Source organism: Limanda limanda, chromosome 18, assembly GCF_963576545.1.
Source record: "Limanda limanda chromosome 18, fLimLim1.1, whole genome shotgun sequence".
NCBI classification, from domain to species: Eukaryota; Metazoa; Chordata; class Actinopteri; order Pleuronectiformes; family Pleuronectidae; genus Limanda; species Limanda limanda.
Genome location: NC_083653.1, coordinates 20085723 through 20107185, shown reverse-complemented (window position 1 = coordinate 20107185; position 21463 = coordinate 20085723). Strand labels below are relative to the sequence as shown.

General features: G+C 42.0%; 1 protein-coding gene across 1 annotated transcript in view; it reads right to left on the bottom strand.

Annotated features, from left to right (window-relative positions):
• Positions 1 to 355: 355 nt before the first annotated feature.
• Positions 356 to 21463, bottom strand: part of ube2j1 (ubiquitin-conjugating enzyme E2, J1) — a 43299-nt gene continuing 22191 nt past the window's right edge. Inside the window, exons 6-8 of the mRNA XM_061091036.1 lie at positions 15290 to 15419; positions 14384 to 14542; positions 356 to 3454 (exon numbers count right to left, since the gene is read on the bottom strand). Coding sequence (XP_060947019.1) covers positions 3176 to 3454; positions 14384 to 14542; positions 15290 to 15419 — 568 coding nt within the window. The 3' untranslated portion in view covers positions 356 to 3175. The remainder of the gene's footprint in view (positions 3455 to 14383; positions 14543 to 15289; positions 15420 to 21463) is intronic.

Genomic DNA, 21463 nt, shown 5'->3' with positions numbered 1-21463 from the left:
TTTTCAGGTCCAGACTTGACATATGAAACCTGATTTATGCTCGAAGCCTAAATCGAGCAGAAGGCAAATGAGGTTTCTTGGGTTACGTTAACAAATAGCATGATTGCCATTAAACTTTATTAAAACTGACAGTTATTATAACCATAGGTTGAATCCAATGACCACAGACATTTCCTGTAGCATCACCATGAGGCAGACATTTTTTTAGATCAGCAATGATTAATATGGTGCTAGACTCTTTCTCTAGCCTGGAAATGAACCAATCATCAAGATTATTTAACAGTATCCTACATATTCCCTGTAAGATGTATAGATATAATTAAGAAACGATAAAACTTCACACATTGCAAATACATTTTATCCTTCAAGTCATTTATTTTCTGTTCATGTCAGTTCACCAGCCGAACTAAAGAGGCAGAAATGGAGAGATTGTGAGAAACTCTGCTGCCTTCAAGTAAACCCAGCACGAGTATACAGGGAGAAGATGTTGCTTAACTAAGAGAAAAACTACCAAGATAAGTTGTTCCACTCAACGAGGCTTCTACGACCACCTATGGATATTTGTATGCTGTCAAATCTATCGGAATGAATTATAAATTGCTTCCCAGTTCCCGTGAGTTTCATCAGTCTGGAAAAAACCCTACTCAAAGTTTATCAAAGAGGGTAAACGTTAGACAGTGTTCCAGTCTATTTATACAAGCAGGGGGAAATAAGTGTTTGCATACAGCTTCAGAGAATGCCAGTCAAATGAGATTAATGCACAGGGACGCGAAGCGAATACTGCGAAGCAGCAGGGGAGAGACGCAGCAAGGGAGGAGAGAAATAAACAAATGGATTTACAGTGTCAGCAGAAAAAAAATAAACACTTCTAGATTCAGATGAAAATAAATAAAAACTGATGTAGGTGTGAAGGCAGAGCCAGGCTGCATATCCAATGAGTCAAACCTGAACTGAACCTGCCGGTTTATTGGTGCGAATAATCCCCTCAAATGATCTCATCGGCAAACGTTGCCATGGTGATAATAGCGATATTTCAGTAGCCAATTCTGGAACAGTTACCTCATCATCCTGACGGGACTGATTGGAATTATAACCCCAGGAGCTGTACTTAGACCAGCGCAGACGGTTCACTACCTTCCCTGGAATTCCCCTAAAATTCTTTGATTTCGGTAATGACGTGTCCAGCTCAGGGGAGAGTTGGATTTGAACACTTTGTGCATTTTGCAGACAACAGTCACTCTCACACGCCGCTGATTCTGAGAGACAGGTACAGACTTAAGAGAGAGAACTGCATTGATTGCACAACTGCAGCAGAAACTAGGAGGTATAGCTCTCTGCATGGACAGTAAAAACATTATGGACCACAGTGTGAGCACTGCACAAGTTACAGATCTCCTATGTCTATATGAGAAGAGCAAAAATGTTTATGTTCTTTAGGAAACTGTGGCTGGAAAAATTTGAATATATATCTACATATCCTACAATGCAACTTGGCCACCAACAGTTTGGTCAGAGATGTAGGTGTGTTATGCTCGTAGTGGCTAATATACTGTAACTCTCATCCACTACCAAGAAAAAGAATAACAATTTGTAGTCCTCAGGCCCATCCCACGCAGACTGAAGTGACATCACTCCAGGACATTTATCAGACTTCTCACTGCTCCATCTGGCGCCGCACTCGGCTCCATACGACCCCACCACCTGCAGACACACTTTGATGTGTGAAACCGCCGGTGGGACCCTTTAATGCGAGACCGCAGGACACGTTGCTACAAGGATGCACTGACCCTTTATACAAGTGTCTGTTGTCATTTACACGATATTAACATTATTATTTCTCCGAGAGTGGTGAGAGAAACCGGATAATATCTCGACTTTACCTATTATTTATTTCTTTAAGATGCAGGTTTAATGGGGGTCACGTCTTCTCATGGTCAATGTCTCTGATGACAGTTGCGAAAAACAGGGAAAAGGACAGAGTCCAAGCAGGAGACAATAGTTGAACTTTATAATCCTAGGGACAACACGGTCACGTTTTTCATGGCCTGCGTCAGAAAGTGTGACCTTCTATGTGACCTCACCGGCAGACAGTGTGATAAAACAGCCCTGCAGTCCCACATTACACAAGGTCACAGAATATGACGTATCCCACGGATGTTAGTAAATCAGGCTGCACTGAGCCATTAACAACTCCGTGATTCTTAAAGTATCTGTTATTCAGCTGCAGTATGTTGGATAAAAAATACTTCAGTTCATTAAACCCCTGTCGGCGTCTAAACGCGGCAGTACACAAACTGTGTGTTGATGAACCTGCAGTCTCTGATGTGAAAGGTCCAGCCACACACACACAGACCCGCACATCAGACTGGTCCTTAGTAACCCAGCACTGTGTCCATCTCTACAGGACACATCAGATCAGGAGGGCTCATCAATAACTGCCTCCTTTCCTTTTGTTTCCAACACACTACAGATGCAGGTGCTGATTTATTCTTGCTACTGTAGCATGATGAGAACATTTACACTGCAAGACATGGCGCGTGGGATTTAAGAAACCAGCTACGCCCACGTGAGCTAAAATAGTCATCACATTAAACTGGATGTTGCACTTGCACTGTTAAAATAAAGCCCTGTGTCGAAGAGGAAGTCAAAGCCCATTAAGAAGAACTCTTTATAGTACATTTTCTGTGCAGTTGCTTCCGCGATCAAATAACTACTCTGAGAACAAATTCCCCCACGATTCTACGATGTTGGCATATCATATTACAATTTTAATAAAATAAAGGGAATAAGCGGCAGCCCAAGGACAGACAGATACACAGAGGGAGACATTTGGTGAATGTGGCTGCTGAGCCGATCACAAGAAAACTAAACTTCCCATTCTTAAAATTGCATTATACTCTGGAGAGTAAAAATTCACATTGCCTAAAAGACACCCTGGAGATGTTGTGATGAGTGGAGTGGCTCCCCCTGCAGGATTGACAGTTCCTGGCTGCACCCTCCGCTGACGGGCAGACGGGCACGGATGCCACTAAGTGTGTCGGCCGCTGTCCTCGGTCTTGCTTCCACTTCAGCTGGTCGAAGTTCGGTTGAGTTGGCGGCAGGAGGGGGCTGACCCTGGGGGGTTAGGAGGGGGGGAAGAGGTGGTGGAGGGGTCGCCCAGTGTGTCTGTGTGTGGTCACAGCTCGTAGTCAAACTTGAACTCTTGTGCCAGGTAGATCCTGCGGAAGATGAGTGCAGCCAGGGCCAGGGTGAGCACCACGATGAGGGCGACTGAGCCCGCGTGGCTCTCCACCTGAGGCTGACGAGGGGCGGGGGGGAACACCGGCCTGCTGTCCCTCTGAGCCTGGTGGCTGTGCTGCTGGCTGCGACGCTGCCGGGGACTGAGAGGGCGACCAGTGCTGGGGGCTGTTTGGGGCTGAGATCCCTCTACGCCTGGGGCAGGAGACGCCTCGGGCTGTGGAGGAGGGAGAGGAGAACAGCAGCGAGACTTATTATTATCAGTGAGACAAAATGAGGCTGTGGAAGTGTAAACAATTATTCGATTCATCGGCTATACGCTTTGTGTCCTGTGGATCCAGCTGCACTGTTTTCACACTGCAGCTCAGTCACTGCAATGTTGGAATGCGTTTTTTATTCTCTAACATTGCAGAATCACTACGTCTGTTCTTCAGCAGCCAAATTCTCTCACAGTTTTCATGTTGTACAAGCATAAATACATGTTTGCAGCTCATTTAGACTTGTCACAGACTTCCCATAAACCTCCACTAATACTTCCTGCCTGAAATATACCCTCAATGTCCTAAGCCCCTGCCAACCAGTCAATTTTATGTATAGATCCACATCTGTCCCAAATTCAAATAACATATAGAGTGAAGATTATGATAACAACAACTCACACGTATAAAAATACCTCTGCAGAAAATCATATTAGGATGCTATACTATTCTATATACAGCTTAAGTAGATCTTAAACCAATCTACACATGTTCACAGATTGACAGATTTTGGAACTGCAGAGGGTTTTTTGTACATCTTCTTTCCTTCCATCATTTGGACTAAGACCCCATTCAGAACTCGTATTAACATCTGTCCTGAGAGATCTGATCACAAGTCAAGTGTTAAGCTCGTCGCTGGTATTAAAATTCATCATTAATGTGTCTCCTCGCACCACTTGTGATTGGATCTCACTTCCCCGCTCTGTCAAACAGTCATTTGTGTTCATGAAGACCAAGTGTTGTTTTTACCCAGTTCACGTCAACACATGAGTCTGATGACAATGTTTATGTGTGTGGGTGTGTGTGCACGTGCATATTTCTGTCTAGAATGTCTAGAATGAAAAGACATTTTGCTTGGTCCTTACAAATTCAAAGGGCTGTTTGAGGATTAAGAGTTGGTTTTAGGGTTAGAATGAGGTTTAGATTGGAATGCATTATGAAAACGAGTGTCCTTGACAACTATAGAGAGACAAGTGTGTGTCGGCTTGAGCGAGAGACAGAGGGAGAGGCTGAAGCAATCGATGCCCGCAGCTACAAAGGAAGATTTTATCAATTTAAGAAAAGTATCAATCATTATGAGGTGGTGGTGTGATAGATAGTTAAAATGAATGAATGATTTCCATCTGCACTCTATTAGTATAGCCTGGTTGAATGATCTGCTGATCGGATCTGCTGATCGATTAGTTTTACCTGCAGAGGCCGGATTAGGGGAGCTCTGGGCACGGGTGTCATTCTTGATGCAGCTACTGAAGCAGAAGCACCGTGTCTGAGTGACGTTATTAACATCTCCCCTTTTCAGGGCACAACATTTGGAGGCACCGCTGGGAAGAATATGACGAGGACCAGCTGTCCCGGATAGACGTCCCCGATCATCATTCAACCCCTCACATCTACAGCCAGGGTGGACAGTAACGTGTGGTGGTTCAACAACTGCGTAGAGAGACTTGCATGCGATCTGAGGTCAACCACTGGTGCCAGGAGAACTGCGTTGTCTACTCTGCAAGGAGAAGGTTCCACATCACATAGACATTGTCCACAGATCAGAGACTGAAATGGATTCATCACAGCGAGAGAACTTGAAGATAGAAGTTGGTGGTGCTCTGTACACATTGACAAGAGATGCATTGATTGAAGTTTGTGATTTTCTAACTATTGCTGGTCCAGAATTTGAAGAGGTATCAGGCAAAAATCGCTCCTCTCTCATTTTACATGTCACAAGCCACTTAGATAGAGAAGAGTTGGATGAACTTGAGGATGAGGGTATGGCACAGCTACTGATTTTGAGAGATAAAATTATCGAGTTGCAACAGGCTGCACAAAATGCTGCACTAGAAAAGGCAGCCTCAGAGGCAAAGCAGATAGATATGGCACAAGAGCAAGTCATTCAGCCTTCTGAAGGAGAGCGGTTGCAAAAAGAGATCGAGAAACTACAATTAGCATTAGCATTATCACAACAGGAGAGACCAACTCAAACCGGTGGAGTCAAAACGTCAGTGAGTGGGGAAGGTAATAATGCTAAACAAGAACATGACTCAACTCAACAGACCCCACAACCTCGTGTCTCCTTACAGTGGAGTAGAGAATTCAAAATATCAGGTCAGGTTGGTGACCCAGGGCAAAAGGACAAACTTACCTTCTCTAGTTTAGCACACCAAATCGAGCAAGGCATCAACAAGGGATTTCCTGAAATAGAAATAGTTGATGCAGTGATTCGGGCAATAGCACCAGGCTTGCAGTTACGCAGCTACCTGGAGGGAAAAAACAACCTTACCTTACCTATCTTGAGGAGGATTCTCAGATCCCATTACCAAGAAAAGGGTGCAACAGATCTGTATAAACAGCTCACCTCAGAGGTCCAAAATAGTAAGGAAACCCCACAAAACGTTCTGATCCGTGCGTTAGATTTGAGACAAAAAATCTTGTTTGCTTCACAGGAAACAGAATCTGGTCTAAGATATGATCCCGTCCTCGTACAGAGTATGTTTCTCCATTCTGTTCTAACAGGCCTGCAAAATGATAGCATTAGAAGTGACCTCCAACCGTACCTGCAACAGACAACAAGTGATGAGCTGCTCCTCGAGAAACTAAACATTGCTTGCGCAAACGAAGCAGAGAGACAGAATAAAAAGAAGCTTTTTATTCAACAGCGGCCAACCACTGTGCACTCAGCTCAGTCTAATGAAGAACCTGTAGATAAAAAAGGAAAAAACCCTAATTCAGAACACACCAGCAAAATCCAGGCTGATGTACTAAATGAATTAAAAGAAATGCGTTCTGATATGGCATTATTGAAAAATTTAAGCGTTGAGGTTGCACAAATCAGAGAGTCAATTCGACAGCCGAACCCCTCACAGCCACAGTATCTTGCCTCACCTGTGATCGATGAATGCATTCCCCCTCCCCAGTTCCAGAATGCACCACAAAGATACTGGCCTCCCCCAGGACCAGGACGAAGAGGAGATGCAGCCCAATATCAACAAAGCTTCTTACCACAGCACCAGTATCCTGCTCCGTATCGTGCACGCCTGAGAAGATGTAATGGCTGTCAGCAAAGTGGAAGTGAATATTGCACTCATTGCTACAGATGTGGTAGCAGCGAACACTTTCTCGCAGGTTGCAGAGTGAGAGGAACCAGACAAGAAAATGATGTTCCGTTAAACGGAAGAGGGTTACCCCCACGGGACATGGAGTAACCGTCAACAGTGGAATGTCCCAACAGCATTGCTCCCACTGTGGTGTCCATGGAAAAGACCAAAGACTAAGAGCATGTGCATCCTGTAAAAAAGACACTTACTGTTCTAAAAGCTGTCAGGCTGAACATTGGCCAAAACATAGAAAACGATGCAACCAGCACCCTCACCCACAAATAAACCAGCTCTCCCACCCAAGAACAAATGCCAGCCACACCAAGAAGGACAGTCATTCCAGACTTGTTGCTCTGGTAGGGAAACGATGTATGGTTGAGTGCTATATACAAGGCCGTAGGACTCAAGCATTATGGGACACAGGCTCTCAAGTCTGTATTGTGGATGAAAAGTGGAAAAGGAGACATTTGCCATGTGAAAAATTAAGAGATGTCTCTGAGTTACTTGATGCCACCGACGATTTGAAAATCACAGCAGCTAACGGACAGAGCATGCCTTATAAGGGTTTCATTGAGGTCACTTTTGGATTAGCTGCAGAGGGAGCCGACCCTAAAGAACTTGTTGTCCCCATGCTAGTGATGAGAGGTGGAAGTCTCTCACAGCCAATCCTAGGCTTTAATGTTATTGAGCAAATATTAAAAAACAGTGCTACAGGAAGAGAGCAGTTGCATGAGACATTAAGAGTAGCTTTCCCTAGCCTTGAGAAAAAAGATGTTACCGGCTTCATTGATCTGGTAACTGTCGAGCAGTCATGTGGCTATGTTGTGAAAATGATAAAAGAGAAGGTAATTGTTCCTAAACACACCTCTGTTCAGATTGATTGTAAAGCGCAGACACTGCCACTGAAGACAGACATTACCCTTCTCTTTGAGCCAGACATAAACCCACAGTGGGCTGAAGGCCTTGAGTTTTGTGAGACGTTGGTGAAGCTCAGCAGTGGTGTTTCACCTTACATTGTGCTGGATGTGCAAAATCCAACTGATCATGATATTGAGTTGTCAGGAAGAACTGTCGTGGGTACCTTACAGCAAGTTCAGGCTGTGTACCCAGCTAACATGTTTGAGAAACCCAGTCATAGCTCCTCAGTGTCAGTGAGTCAAGTGAATACAGAGAGTGAGCAAGTTACTGAAACTCCATGGAATCCACCAATTGACCTGAACCATCTAAATGAACCTGAAAGAGTAGTAGTAAAGAACATGCTTCGCGAAGAATGCTCCTCTTTTTCTAAATCAGATGATGATATCGGATGCATCGAAAAGCTGAAGTTAAGCGTATCGTTGAAGGATATGGATCCTGTAGCGCGCACTTACCTGTCGGTGCCGAAACCTTTATATAAGGAGATGAAAGATTATCTGCACAATCTTATTGCGCAAGGATGGGTGACGAAATCGTATTCACCTTATGCTTCACCGGTTGTGTGTGTTAGGAAAAAAGATGGCAGCCTACGCCTTTGCATAGATTACAGACTCCTAAACAAAAAGACTCATCCTGATAGACAACCGATTCCTCGAGTGCAGGACATCCTTGACAGTCTTGGTGGCAACTCGTGGTTTTCGTTACTAGACCAAGGAAAGGCCTATCATCAGGGCTTTATGGATGAAGACAGCCGACCTTTGACTGCATTTGTGACTCCATGGGGCCTGTATGAATGGATAAGGATTCCATTTGGATTAATGAACGCACCTGCAGCCTTTCAACGCTGTATGGAGGAGTGTTTGGAAGACGTGCGAGACAACATCTGTATCCCCTACCTGGATGACACACTAGTGTATAGTCAGTCATTTGAAAATCATGTTAACCATGTCAGAAAAGTGCTTCAGCTGTTGAGGAAATACGGAATTAAACTAAAACCCAGCAAGTGTTCATTATTCAAACATGAGGTCCGCTATCTGGGAAGAGTTGTGTCAGCTGAAGGCAGCAAAATCGATCCAGCCGACACCATAGCTGTGAGAGCTTTGAAAGAAAAGAGACCTAGCAACGTAGGAGAACTAAGAGCTATTATGGGCTTGTTAAGCTATTACAGACAATATATACAGGACTTCTCCCGTATCGCGGTGCCATTGTACAACCTGCTGAAAGGGGCAACAGAAGATAACAATGTGCCACAGAATAGGATAAACACTAGACGAGTTACAGTGAAGAGTAAAGGCGTGCCATCAAACAAACCAATTGTGTGGACTGAAGAGCATCAACACATATTGGAACGACTTTTAGACTGTCTGGTCGTACCACCAGTCCTCGGGTTTCCAGACTTTTCATTGCCATTTATTCTCCATACCGATGCCTCAAACCAAGGGCTCGGGGCAGTTTTATATCAACAACAGGATGATAAACTTCGCGTGATAGCCTACGGTTCCCGAACACTGACAGCATCTGAACGGAATTACCATCTCCACTCAGGAAAACTTGAATTCCTCGCTTTAAAGTGGGCAGTCACAGAAAAATTCAGAGATTACCTATATTATGCACCGACTTTCACTGTGTTTAGCGATAATAATCCGCTCACTTATGTCCTGTCAAGTGCCAAGTTAAACGCAACTGGATGCAGATGGGTAGCAGAGCTTGCAGATTTCCATTTTACCATTCGATATCGGCCAGGGAAAGAAAATGTGGATGCTGACAGTCTGTCAAGAATGCCTTTAGATATCGAGATGATAATGGGACAGTGTACAGAAGAGTTGGCATCAGATTGTGTGGCAGCAACAACCCAAGCTGTTGAGACTCAAGACTCCAGTTCACCATGGGTCTGTCCAGTATTTACCTCTCTCCAATGTACAGCACTGAGTGAAGAGACGCACAAACCATTGTCAGGGGCTGAGATTCGACAAGCACAGCAAGACGACAAGAACATTGGTCCAGTAATGCAGTGCAAGATGAGGAACCAAAAACCAACCGGACATGGACTTAACAGCTTCAGTGTACAAAGCAAGTGTCTACTGCGTGGATGGGAAAGACTTCATATTGATGAAGATGGCATTCTCCGCAGGAAGACGACAAACAAAACCCAGCTTGTATTACCTGAGAGGTATAAGACCACTGTACTCAAAGAGTTGCATGATGAGATGGGCCATCAAGGCATTGATCGAACAACATCGCTGATCAGAGACAGATTCTTTTGGCCTTACATGCAAAAAGAAATTGAGCATTATGTGGCAAGGACTTGTACTGCGGCGAATTTGAGAACCAGCTCTTCGCCCAGCTGAAAAAGAACTGTGGTGTATTAGGATCACGAACGACACCTTATCACCCACAAGGAAATGGGCAGGTTGAGCGATTCAATCGAACATTGCTACAAATGCTAAAGACACTGACCACTAAACAGAAGACAAACTGGAAAGAATCTTTGAACAAGCTGCTCTATGCATATAACTGCACACGATGCGAAGTAACAGGTTTCTCACCTTTTTACCTTCTATTCGGAAGGTCACCAAGGTTACCCATTGATCTCCTGTTTGGCATCACATCTGAGACAGGAAAAGCAGACCATCGAACATACATGGAGAAATGGAAACGAGAAATGCAGGAGGCATATGGCATAGTGCAAGAGAATGCAAACAAGTCAACAGAGAGAAGTAAGAGACATTATGATGTAAAAGTGAGAAGCTCAGTTCTGCATGCTGGTGATCGTGTCCTTGTGAGAAATATGACACCTAGAGGAGGCACTGGAAAGCTTCGTAATCATTGGGAAGAGAACATCCATGTTGTGATCCGCCAGGTGGGAGAAGACATTCCAGTCTATGAAGTCAAGCCTGAGCAGGGAAGAGGAAGATCAAGAACTTTACATCGCAACCTGTTGCTACCTTGTGATCACTTACCCTTAGAGTTGCAGCCAAAAACAACTTCTAAGCAAAAGAAAAGGATGCCGGAAACAGCTGCAGAAAATGCAAATCAAGAAGAGGAAGATGACGAAGACGAATGTGGATACATTGAGTATGCTGACGCACAGGAGGACGAGGATCGAGGGACACCATTGTTAAACTCTGACGAGCAAGTGGTTGAAGAAAGGTCTACAACGGACACAAATGAGTCTGAGACACAGCAAGAGGATGAGCTACTGGAAGAGGATAATCAGAGTGAAAATTCACTACCAGTTGGAGAAGCACAGGACGAGATCCAAGATCCTCAGTATTCGGATTCAGGCGAGGATGACAGGGAACAAGAACATTACTTACAGAGGAGAGAAAGACGAGCCCCTAAATACTTTACCTATGACCAACTTGGAACTCCAGCATGTTATAGTGTAGCAGGTGCAAATGAAACGCTCTACCAGTACCAACCTCTACTATATAGAGAAGTTCAACCAGTGACCATGTGGACAAACCCATTGCACGTTTACAACCTTTATTCATGCAGTGATACTAAGTATAAAATAGATCTAGGCTGTTCGGTACATAAGGGGTCTGTTTGACTAAAAATAAAAGATCACTAGATATAGTAGAGTCATGGATAGGCAGTATTTATTGTTAGGCTAAAAAAACAGTCACTATATTGCTATCGCTCTCAAGACACAGTGAAGATAACTAAGACATACCAAGCTGGGAACCCTTAGTTCATAACTGCTGTGATGTTGGGACGACATCTAATGTTGCAGGGGAGTGTGTGATAGATAGTTAAAATGAATGAATGATTTCCATCTGCACTCTATTAGTATAGCCTGGTTGAATGATCTGCTGATCTGATCTGCTGATCGATTAGTTTTACCTGCAGAGGCCGGATTAGGGGAGCTCTGGGCACGGGTGTCATTCTTGATGCAGCTACTGAAGCAGAAGCACCGTGTCTGAGTGACGTTATTAACATCTCCCCTTTTCAGGGCACAACAGTGGCAACAAACAAATCAAAAATATTGACGCTGAGAAGCGTAAACACGTCAGCAGAGTAGGTGGTCCTTCGTATCTGTTTGTTGTGTTCTGATAACGTTTCTCTGTTGTAAGTATTTGTTGAACTGATAACAGAATATACAATATTTATGCATCAGCTATTTTTTTATGACATCTGATGCTCACTAACAGGATTGTTTGGTGTATTTTTTTTATCCGTGTATTGCTCAAGTTTTAAATCCTTCATCAGACCCTCATGAGGGGGTAAAAAATCTATTTCCCCATAATCGGCTAAAGAGTGAGAGAGAGGCAGTTTCCCCCAGATGTTTTTTGACATGCTGCCACACACCAATCATGTGTCTAATCATGTGATTTTTTTTATCTTGCTTTTTAAGCTTTTTTACATTAAAACTAAATGGATCATCTCCAGCTGCTGTAATGGAGCTCAGATGCTGGAAAGTCATTTTGAGCAAAAGGGAATCAAATTTTCTGCATCATTAAATTTGAATATTTTACCAGTTGTGTTATTCTTCTATGAGAGTAAACTGAATATGATTGTGTTCTTAACTAAGAGGATGTTTGAAGTCCTGGGTTGAAGGAGACTGTGACAAGCATTTTCCACTATTATCTTCTATTTTATGAACCAGGCGACTGATTAAATGAGAAATTAATCAGTAGATTAATCAATAATGGAAATCATCATCGGTTGCAGCCCTACTCTGTTTTAATGTGCTGTAACACACAAACACACACCTCATGTCCGCACAAGTTGTGTGAACCCTGCATTCATCTTTTCCAGATTTTTGTTCCATTCCCTGATCAGCACAATTTGAATCTGCTCCCATTTCAATCATGAATAACTTATTATCAGAGTTTATGAAACATAAAGTTAGGATGCCAATGCTCATTAAACGTGACCAAATCACACAGAATGAGTGGTCCGAATGAGGCTGGTGAGGAGGATGACTAACCAATGAGCTGTGCTGATGGCCTCAGCTTTTTACATAGAAAACACAAAATTCATCCAATTAGAGTGTGGCTGGAGGGAGCCAGGAGGAACTGGGGGAGGCAACGGGCAGTACACAGTCATCTCAAATCCCCTTGGTCTCTGTACAGCAGCAAGGCAGTGTGGGATACCATGGGATGGCCTATCTTATTCGGGAAAAGTCTTTTCCCTCCAGCGACAGATGGCAAGTCAAGTTCATCCGAGGTAAAAAAAAAAGCACTAATCTAAGTTCACTGTCAGACGGTCACTGTGGTTGTCTGCAGCTCACCATCTGAAGTGGTGGAAAGAAGCTGGGGCAACAGGGTCTTTTCGAGCTACCACAACAAATTCCCGGTGATGTTGTGGTAGCTCATCACCGGGATGAGTGCTGATGTTGATCCTTGATTTTACACACTAACCCAGAACAAATAAAAACACAGCTGGCCTGCAGAGTCATCTCCTCCCATTGAAATTTTAAATGATTTTGGAGCTCAGTGGGACATCAGCAGGTGATGGAGTGTGCCACCAATTAAAAGGAACAATGTGAAAGTCTGGTAATTGACAGCATACAGACAGCACCACGTAATCCTTGTGATTGCCCACTGTGGAGCTTCGGAACACCCACTGCTCCGACTCACACTTGTGGTGGATTGAAAAGCAAAACACAGAAAGCTGACGACTGACGTCTGTTTTTTAATTATGCTAAACATCAGGTAAAGGAATTAGCGGAGACAAACACAGACAACACATCATTTCTGTATGTGAACTGACTTTTTCTCCTTCTGTCCTCCAGTAATGACACTGAGGAAATGATTAACAAAATGAAATGCCAAAGGAAATTTATGGGGCAATCTGTGAGTATTTAATATTTTTGTTTATATCAACTCTTTTCAGCTGTTTTATTCTATATGTACCACATTAGCTTCAATATCTCTAATTGTATTAAAGGGATAGGGGATGGTAAAGTGTATGAATCCACAAAACACTTCTGGATTCTCAGGAGTAAACTTTGTAGCAACCTTAAACAATTCACCCATCCCTCCATCGAAATATTAGTAAATAGATAATGAAAGAATTTCCCTTTTTCAGTGAACTATCCCTTTAAGGCTTAAACAAACTGTTCGTTGTTTGGGTTTAATTGGATTTTATAAACATATTGACATAAATGTGATTATCTACTGATCTTACAGACTATATTAATAAGTTTTTACTCTTTTCACATCTGTAACATTTTCTATTTTCGTATATGTGTGCTGTAATACATTGAGATTTTCAAACTGCTTTTAATAGTTTCTATTGTAACAGTTGCCTTCAATTTTTGAAAGCTGCTATATAACTAAAGTGTATAATATTTATAGTAATTATTACGTTTATATGACAGGTATTCAATTTGCTGTACAAGCAGATCATTGCATTTGCATTTGCTTGGTAGATAAAGCAGAATCTGAAACTGATGGAAATGGTACGATGTCGATGATAGAAACATATGACCCTGTTTAAAAGAAACCACAATTACTTTGCTGAGATTCATCGTTTGCTATGCTCCCTATTGTTTGTTACCTAGGCAACATCTTCTGCAGTGTGTTGCAGTGTGGTGAAATACATTGCAGTCGCAGAGACATGGGGCCTGAGACATGATTGAGATGATTCATCCAGAAGAATAAACCAACTAAATGAAACAAAAATAAAACTATTATTGTGAATTAACTTTCTCGATGAAAAAGGACCAAAATGAATGGCAAGTTAGCAGAGACTTAAACCGTGTGACAAAAGCTTGGTTTTTGAAAGGGTTGCCAGTCATGTCACATCATTTGAGTCACTGACCAGATGAAAACTTTCTGTATAAAACCATGGAGACGGTCTGTTGTGTAAGTGATCTGTTGACTGGAGGCAGGTGATGTGCTGTGCTGTGTAACCAGAGAGTGGCAGAGTAACACCCACCTGTTCAGCCTTGGGAGAGTCAGCAGCTTCCTCGGCGGATGAAGGGGAGGCGTCTCCCTCAACGAGTGGGGACGGATGGCTCTCAGCACCTCCGCTCTCAGCACCTCCGCTCTCAGCGCCTCCACTCTCACTTGCTGATCTGGATGAACTTGACTCTGCCTGTATTGACACACAGGGAACCGCAGTCATCGCTATGAGGCTGGATAACATGAGCCCAAATTGACATCATCACCACATTAAAGTCAATAACTTAATTTATTATCAATTAATTAATCAGTGAATGATATTTCATTAGATCACGAACATCAGATGGGGCTGTTTAAATACCATAAATTCTCAAGTAAGACATGGTAACCAATCAGGATGTTACCACAGAGTAGCAATAAAAGAAAGCAGATAACTGAAGACTGAAGGGTAAAAGTAGACAACAACAGCCATGTCACAACAACTGCATAAGTATCTTATGTTTATATAGATGTATAAGCCAACAAGAAAAAAATAGGGATTATGCTATTATTGTGAAACTCTGCAGGAATTTGATGAATTTGCTAAACAATTCAGTGTTTCTGTATTGTGACTAGTATTTACTTCTTAATTATAAAATGTATTAATGTTACTATTTCAGTGCTACTGAAATTACTGAATATCTTCACTTCCATGACAACTGGGCAAACTACAGCTGCAAATGATCATGTGATATGATCAAAGTGGAACCTGAAGTGGTTTATATTAAACCATGTGAGTCTTATCTTATTTTGTTAACTGCTGTTTCCAAAAGAGGAGGTGAGAGCAACAGGGTGGTGAGGATGACATGGCTATGTTGCTCTAAGTAGCTCTTCTGCTCTGGGAGTTAAATGTCCAAGCTAATTGTGAGTCAAAACATGTGTTAAGTGCAAAGATCTGTACCTTGAAGTTGATTTGCTGAGCCAGTTCTTTGGCCTTGTGGTCCTCTGCGCTCGGGTGGCTGTTGGGGGTCAGAGCCAGGAGGGCAGAGCGCATGGAGCAGCCACACGTCTCACAGCAGAAGTCCTGGGACCTGCCGGAGAACAGGTAGTACATGACGAGGTCATCTTGCTACAAAAGGCACCTCTCAAGAGAATCATCTCTTTTACCTCCATTTTTAAAACTGTAATGTGTCATACCGCCACAATGCAATGATACGATGGGTAATTCATCATAAATTGTGCGTTTGGTATAATAATGACATATTTCACTCCACCGCACAACTGCAACATCTTATCTCAAACACACAATGTCATAGCTGCATGCTTCAAGGTCTGTTCTGGTATTTTTCAACCAGGGTGTTATTCTCCTTTTTATTCAACAACATAAATTCTGTGGTAGTGCCTGTCAGGAGAGATAAGTAATTTCAGAGCTTAAGAAAGTCTCTCAGTACACCGAGAGTGTAGGCCATGTGGCTAGGTAGCTAGGTAGGTAGCCATGCAGGATGATGGCATAGCCCGTGCATATACAAAACTCTTATTAGGTGAAATTTTTGTGCGGGCAGTAATCCACAGATCTTGAAGCAGACGTACATCTCATTACTTTGGCGAGTAAGACTTCTTAAACAGCCCTTTGAAGAAGGGATAATTGCCCAAAATGTCCTCACTGTGGAAACACAAATATCAATGAACACTAATATTATTATATTGGAGCAGTGACCTGGGAAGCCAGTCAACAGTGTGTTTGACACAGAGCTACAGTGAGAGATTGTGTCTTGGTTTAACATGAACAAAGAAAGAGAAACGAGACAAAGAGCTCTGATTACTCAGACATTTAACAGTTACATCACAGAAAGTAAGCAGTGGGTGAGTCATTGATTTATCTGACAAAGTATGTACCATAAAATGCAACACCTTGATAATGAATGTTAAAAACATATATTGACTGAGCTTCCCAAACAAGATGAACATTAATGTTCAGGCAGAAAAAAAAAAACAGTTTCAAAAGCTTTGTGCAACTGCGAGTAAGCTTATGGCATTGGCCTAGGTTGGCTCTTTTCATCTTCCCATGCCAGGTCCTTGCTAAGGTTTCAGACTGTTGCCTGCAGCTTTAGGCCCTTGCGGCAGCCCTGGGAGTGGGGTAGAAAAAAAATGCCACACATAAGCTGTTTCTGTTGAATTTTTGGCAGCAGCTAATAAAAAGATGTTATGGCTGATGAATCGTGCTCTGAGGAACCCCACATCACGACTGTACAACTCCTCAGGCAAAGGGTAGCATAGACAATTTTGATACATAATGGTATTAAATGATCCAATTCACCACCTTCTTCTGGAGCAAAATGGAAATAGGTTTCTATTCAAGTGATGTTAAGATGTAAATGGGGAAGAAGCTTGGATTAATGGGCAATGGTATTTTCCAAGGCACAGCAAATGTTTGTTTGTGCCCCAAGTCATCTGGACTATGATTAAACATGTAGTGTTCATCCTCTAAAGTGGACACCATGCAAACAGGCTCATGACCCTTTTAGACACCCATCATCAAGAACATGTCTCATCTCCGAGAGATGCCAAAACCAGATAAAATATGAGATGCACACTGAGATGACTGCATGTCAAGAAGTGTGAGGGTTTTAAAGGCCAAAGCATTAACCTGAGAAACTGCCTGCAGAATCCTCTAAAAGCATCTGAAACTCATGTTCCAAGAAAAAAATGTAGGGCAATTTTTGTAATTTTCCAGAACAGGCAATTCAACAGATGTGTGCACACACAGAGGTGTAGGTGTGACCTTCACTACTTCTGTTATGTTTTTTGTGGCTTTAAATGCGTTCACGCTCATGATTGCCCAAGTTAAGATGACAATGATACGAAAAAACAGTTCTTGGGGAGAGACTGTGGAGGCAGTAGGATGCAGCCAGAAGGAGGCTGTGATAACAGGCATTTTGCTTGGCCTTTGAGAGTGGCCTTTCAGAACAATTTGTAACATTTGTTAATGTTGGACTGGTCATATCTGCTCATCCATTTCACTATATATTCCTGGTAGAGAAAGTCTACTGATTAATATTGCTTTTGTCGAGTTGGATGATAAAATTTGTGAATGAGTTCTAAGATCTTATTCACGCTGATTATAAGTTGCTGTGTGTTTGTGTCTGCTGAGGCTATTATTAGAACTGGGCTTCCTGGATTGAATTTCATCATCTCATGTATTGCAGTGGCATTTTTTTAATACAATGCCATAAACACTATGGACACCTGTGAACATGTTGCAAAATAATAAGCATTCTGCAGAAAACACTCCCTAAAATTCAGTTTGACCCGCAAATTATTTGTTAAATTGTCAAAAATGAATGCAGACTGTGACAACTGGCCTGCCGGCGCACCACAGGCAAGTCATTATAGTCTATAGCCAGACTATTATTATCAACGCTGCGAGGTATATGCCAACATTTCCAAAAAAGAAATGTTGACACCATGAACCAAGGGTAGAAGGAAATTATTAATGAAGTACCGAACTAAAATAAAAAATAAAACACATTGAATCTTAACATAACTCAACAACTGATAAGGGGATACACACTTTGGGACAGCAGTATTTCCGATGGGTTGGAAATATCCTTTGTGAGTGTAGACAAAATATGACAAAATATCTCAGAGTAATCCTTCACATGCTGTTTTTGCACAATCAATTTAAATAATATATATTTAATATATTTATTTGGTTTTCAAAATTCTGATGCAAAGGCACATAAAGAACATGTACAGTTTTAGGAAACCAAAGTACAGTGAACCTGACTATAATTATTTAAACTGTAAATATAAATATTTATATTTACAGAAATATAAATATGATCAAGTACGCATCATATATTAAGTAATGTTTAAATTGAAATTTTGTCAAAGAAGACCTATACTTGTGGAGCACTTTATTAGGAGCCTTGTACTAAGTAGTTCCTCAAAACAGCTGCAGTTCTTCATGGCATGAATTCCACAAGATGTTGATGAGGGTTTTGCTCCATGCTGACATGACTGCATCACATCATTTCTGCAGCTTCACACTACCAATTTTCACATCACAACAATGTTCTACTGGATTCTCATCGGGTGACGACAGGTCACTTTACTTCACTAAGACTTTTTCTTTGCAACATGACGTATTTATTCAATTCAATTAGCCCGATGGAAGTAGCCATTAGAAGATGGTAAACTGTGTTCATAAAGGGATGAACACAGTCAGCAACATTGGGACCTGGTCACACAAACGCAAATGTTTGGTGAACCTTCCCCTTCTGTTCACTTTCAATCTGCAAGATCGAGTGGTCAAATAAGAGCTGCTTTCTGTGGAGGGCAAATCGCAGCATGGCTTTATGAACTTTGATGAACTTTGACCTGCGATATCTGCTTCAGCCTATGACTTTCCAGATCTCTCTCATTAGGTGGTTCTCTCTCCAGAAATAACAGAAAATGTCAAACAAGCCCGTCTGCCATCAATCTCGACAATTTAATGCATTTCACTGATGGATTGGCTTCCTAGAAAATTGCATGAATGAGCCGGTGTAGAGGTGTTCCTAATAAAGCCCTAGGTGAGTGGATGTAACATGCCGACATTTAGTTTTGTAATATGTTGTTACGTTGGAGTTAACTGCTCAGGTAATAATTATATTACAGCTCACTGTTTGACGAGAAAAAGATTAAATGTGGATAATTTCTGTCAATGTTAAAAAATGTATAGAGAATCCACAGTCAACGCTTGATTTGTCCTCATACTCTGCACTGTGCTGTTGCTGTGGGACAGGCTACAATAAAAGACAATAAAGAATACATGAGGGAATTATGTCAGTTTGAGCTCAGCTTACCTGAAACCTAAGCTCCAAAAATAAAAGTAAGCTGATCCCCAGACTGTCTTTTACACATCACCTAACAAAACAAGTGCCCCCCCTAGATCGTTGCTTCCATCATAAGAGGAAAACCTCTAACTTTCCCTAGCGGCACAGAGATCAATAAAAAGAGTGAGGCGTCCTCTGAAAACATTTAATCAAATACTTCACTATCAGATAACATGGATCATCAATTTTTAGGTGCAAGTAATGTCAACTTTCTTAGCACAATTGCACTAATTTGTCAGAAAGAGGGGGAATAATCAAAATGATTTGCTGTGCTTGAAGTTGACGTAAAATATTAGAACAGGTGACTTCACAAAGCAGGCCACGTTAATAACAGATCATGCATGTTCATGTCTGGACTCTGTCTGAGGTTCAGGAGGCAGCTACAACAACTGAGCCTTATATTCTTACCACCAAAACCCTTCAGCTAATATCAGAGGGCTCTGAGAACAGACCAAAGCCCTAACATAGTGACGGAGAGCAGGTAGCTTCTAATACAATGGAGGTATGCAGTGGGAGTCAGGGTCTCATTAAAAACAATCCGCCATAGAGTGAATAAAATCCTCTGTTCCCACATATCAGCTTCTGAAGATCTTCATGACATATGCCCAGTTGGCTTCGTTTACATGCAGCAGCCTGTGCAATTAACATCTTTCCTTTTGACTGTGGTTTTTATAAAGACCAGAACCTAATTTCTTTTTTAGGCTTTTCCGGGACAATATTACCTCACCGGCTGACAGTCTTGAAGTTGAAATGAGAAAAGTCTGCCTATACTTGATCAACCAAAACCTCATATCAAACGGAGGTCATTGTAGGTAAGAGTGGTGAATACTACCCCACTGAGAGCCACAGTATGCTACTTCCTAGCATGCTCACTCACTTAGTGCAATTAGCGTCACAGTGTTTACAAACTACATTGAAACAGTGTGTTTAAGTGTTAAAAATACCCATGTGATATATACTTTGGTAATCATAGCTCTGAAGAAAGTAATATTACCTTGCTATGACAATTACAGAAATAATTACACAGACTCTCAGCATCCGCTGTGTTTACGTTGCTGCATCTCCTTTGTGTATTACCAGCCTGCAGCTGCACTCGGCGGTGTTACCTCTGTTGCTTGTCTAAAAGTGGGATTAAAATAGTGCAAAAGAGTACTTGCATGTCTCAAGTTGAATATAATTCCTGGGAGACTCAATGCACAAACAAACTGCACAGCGAGCAAAGCAAGTTTAAACTTGGGCTGTTGACAGGTCGTCATCGGAACTTTTCATTCAAGTGTTTCCCTTGGAGTTTTGTGAACTAAACTTCTTGCAAAGCAAAAGCAAAAAAAAACAACACAGTTTCAAAACAGGAAATAATAAGCAGTTGGAAATTTGACAGTTAATAGGTAAGTGTGATTTATTTGCTCCAGAGGGTTATGGGGGTTGATAAATGACCGCCTGAATACAAAGTTTCTGCATCTTCCAGTTCGTCTTTTTTTAAAGACTTATTGTCCTGGCTTTATTAAAAAATGTTGTTCTTAGGACAACATGATCTTTTAAAAAGCGGGGTGGTGCGAGGGAATCTCCTGGTCTCTCCACCATTGAGACGCCTCATCAATGTTAATGCAGGTCTTTGCCCTTTCATTATTCAGTTATTTTGTTTAGGTTGGCTTGATTCTGTGGTGCTTCAGCAATTAGTATTGTAGGGCTACAGAAATGATGTAGTTTTGGTGTTTTGGAAGTCAAACTTTCTTTCTTTCACCAAATATGGAGCCAGGGCTGTGTATTTAAACCAGATGTTTTACCAGAAAACACACAGAATGTACAGTAGTAGACTGTGAGGAGATATTAGCAGAATTTGACAAAAAGTGTCTTGAATTAATAGGGCTTACCATACATTTAAAACCACCATTTAGATCATCATGCCCTTGCAATGTAAATTATTTTTGACAACTAATTTCACGACATGTGAAATGACAGCAGGTCTCCTGTTTATGAAATGGATGCTCAGGTGTCAGGAATGAGTGACATCTTCTTATTTATTTCTGTGACCTCTCAGACCTCCACAGGGCCCCATTGTTTGATTTTCCAGCCACATCTCCACCTGGCACACCTCTATATGATAAAATGGGCAAACCAGAACAAATATTGGACAGGAGACTTGTTCTGCTGCGCCTCCTCTGACTGACAGCTCTCCCATCACCAGGGGCATAGAAACAGGACATGAAAAAAAGCAAAGAGAAGTGCTGTCTCAGCCTTGGACTGAAGGGAAAATAAAA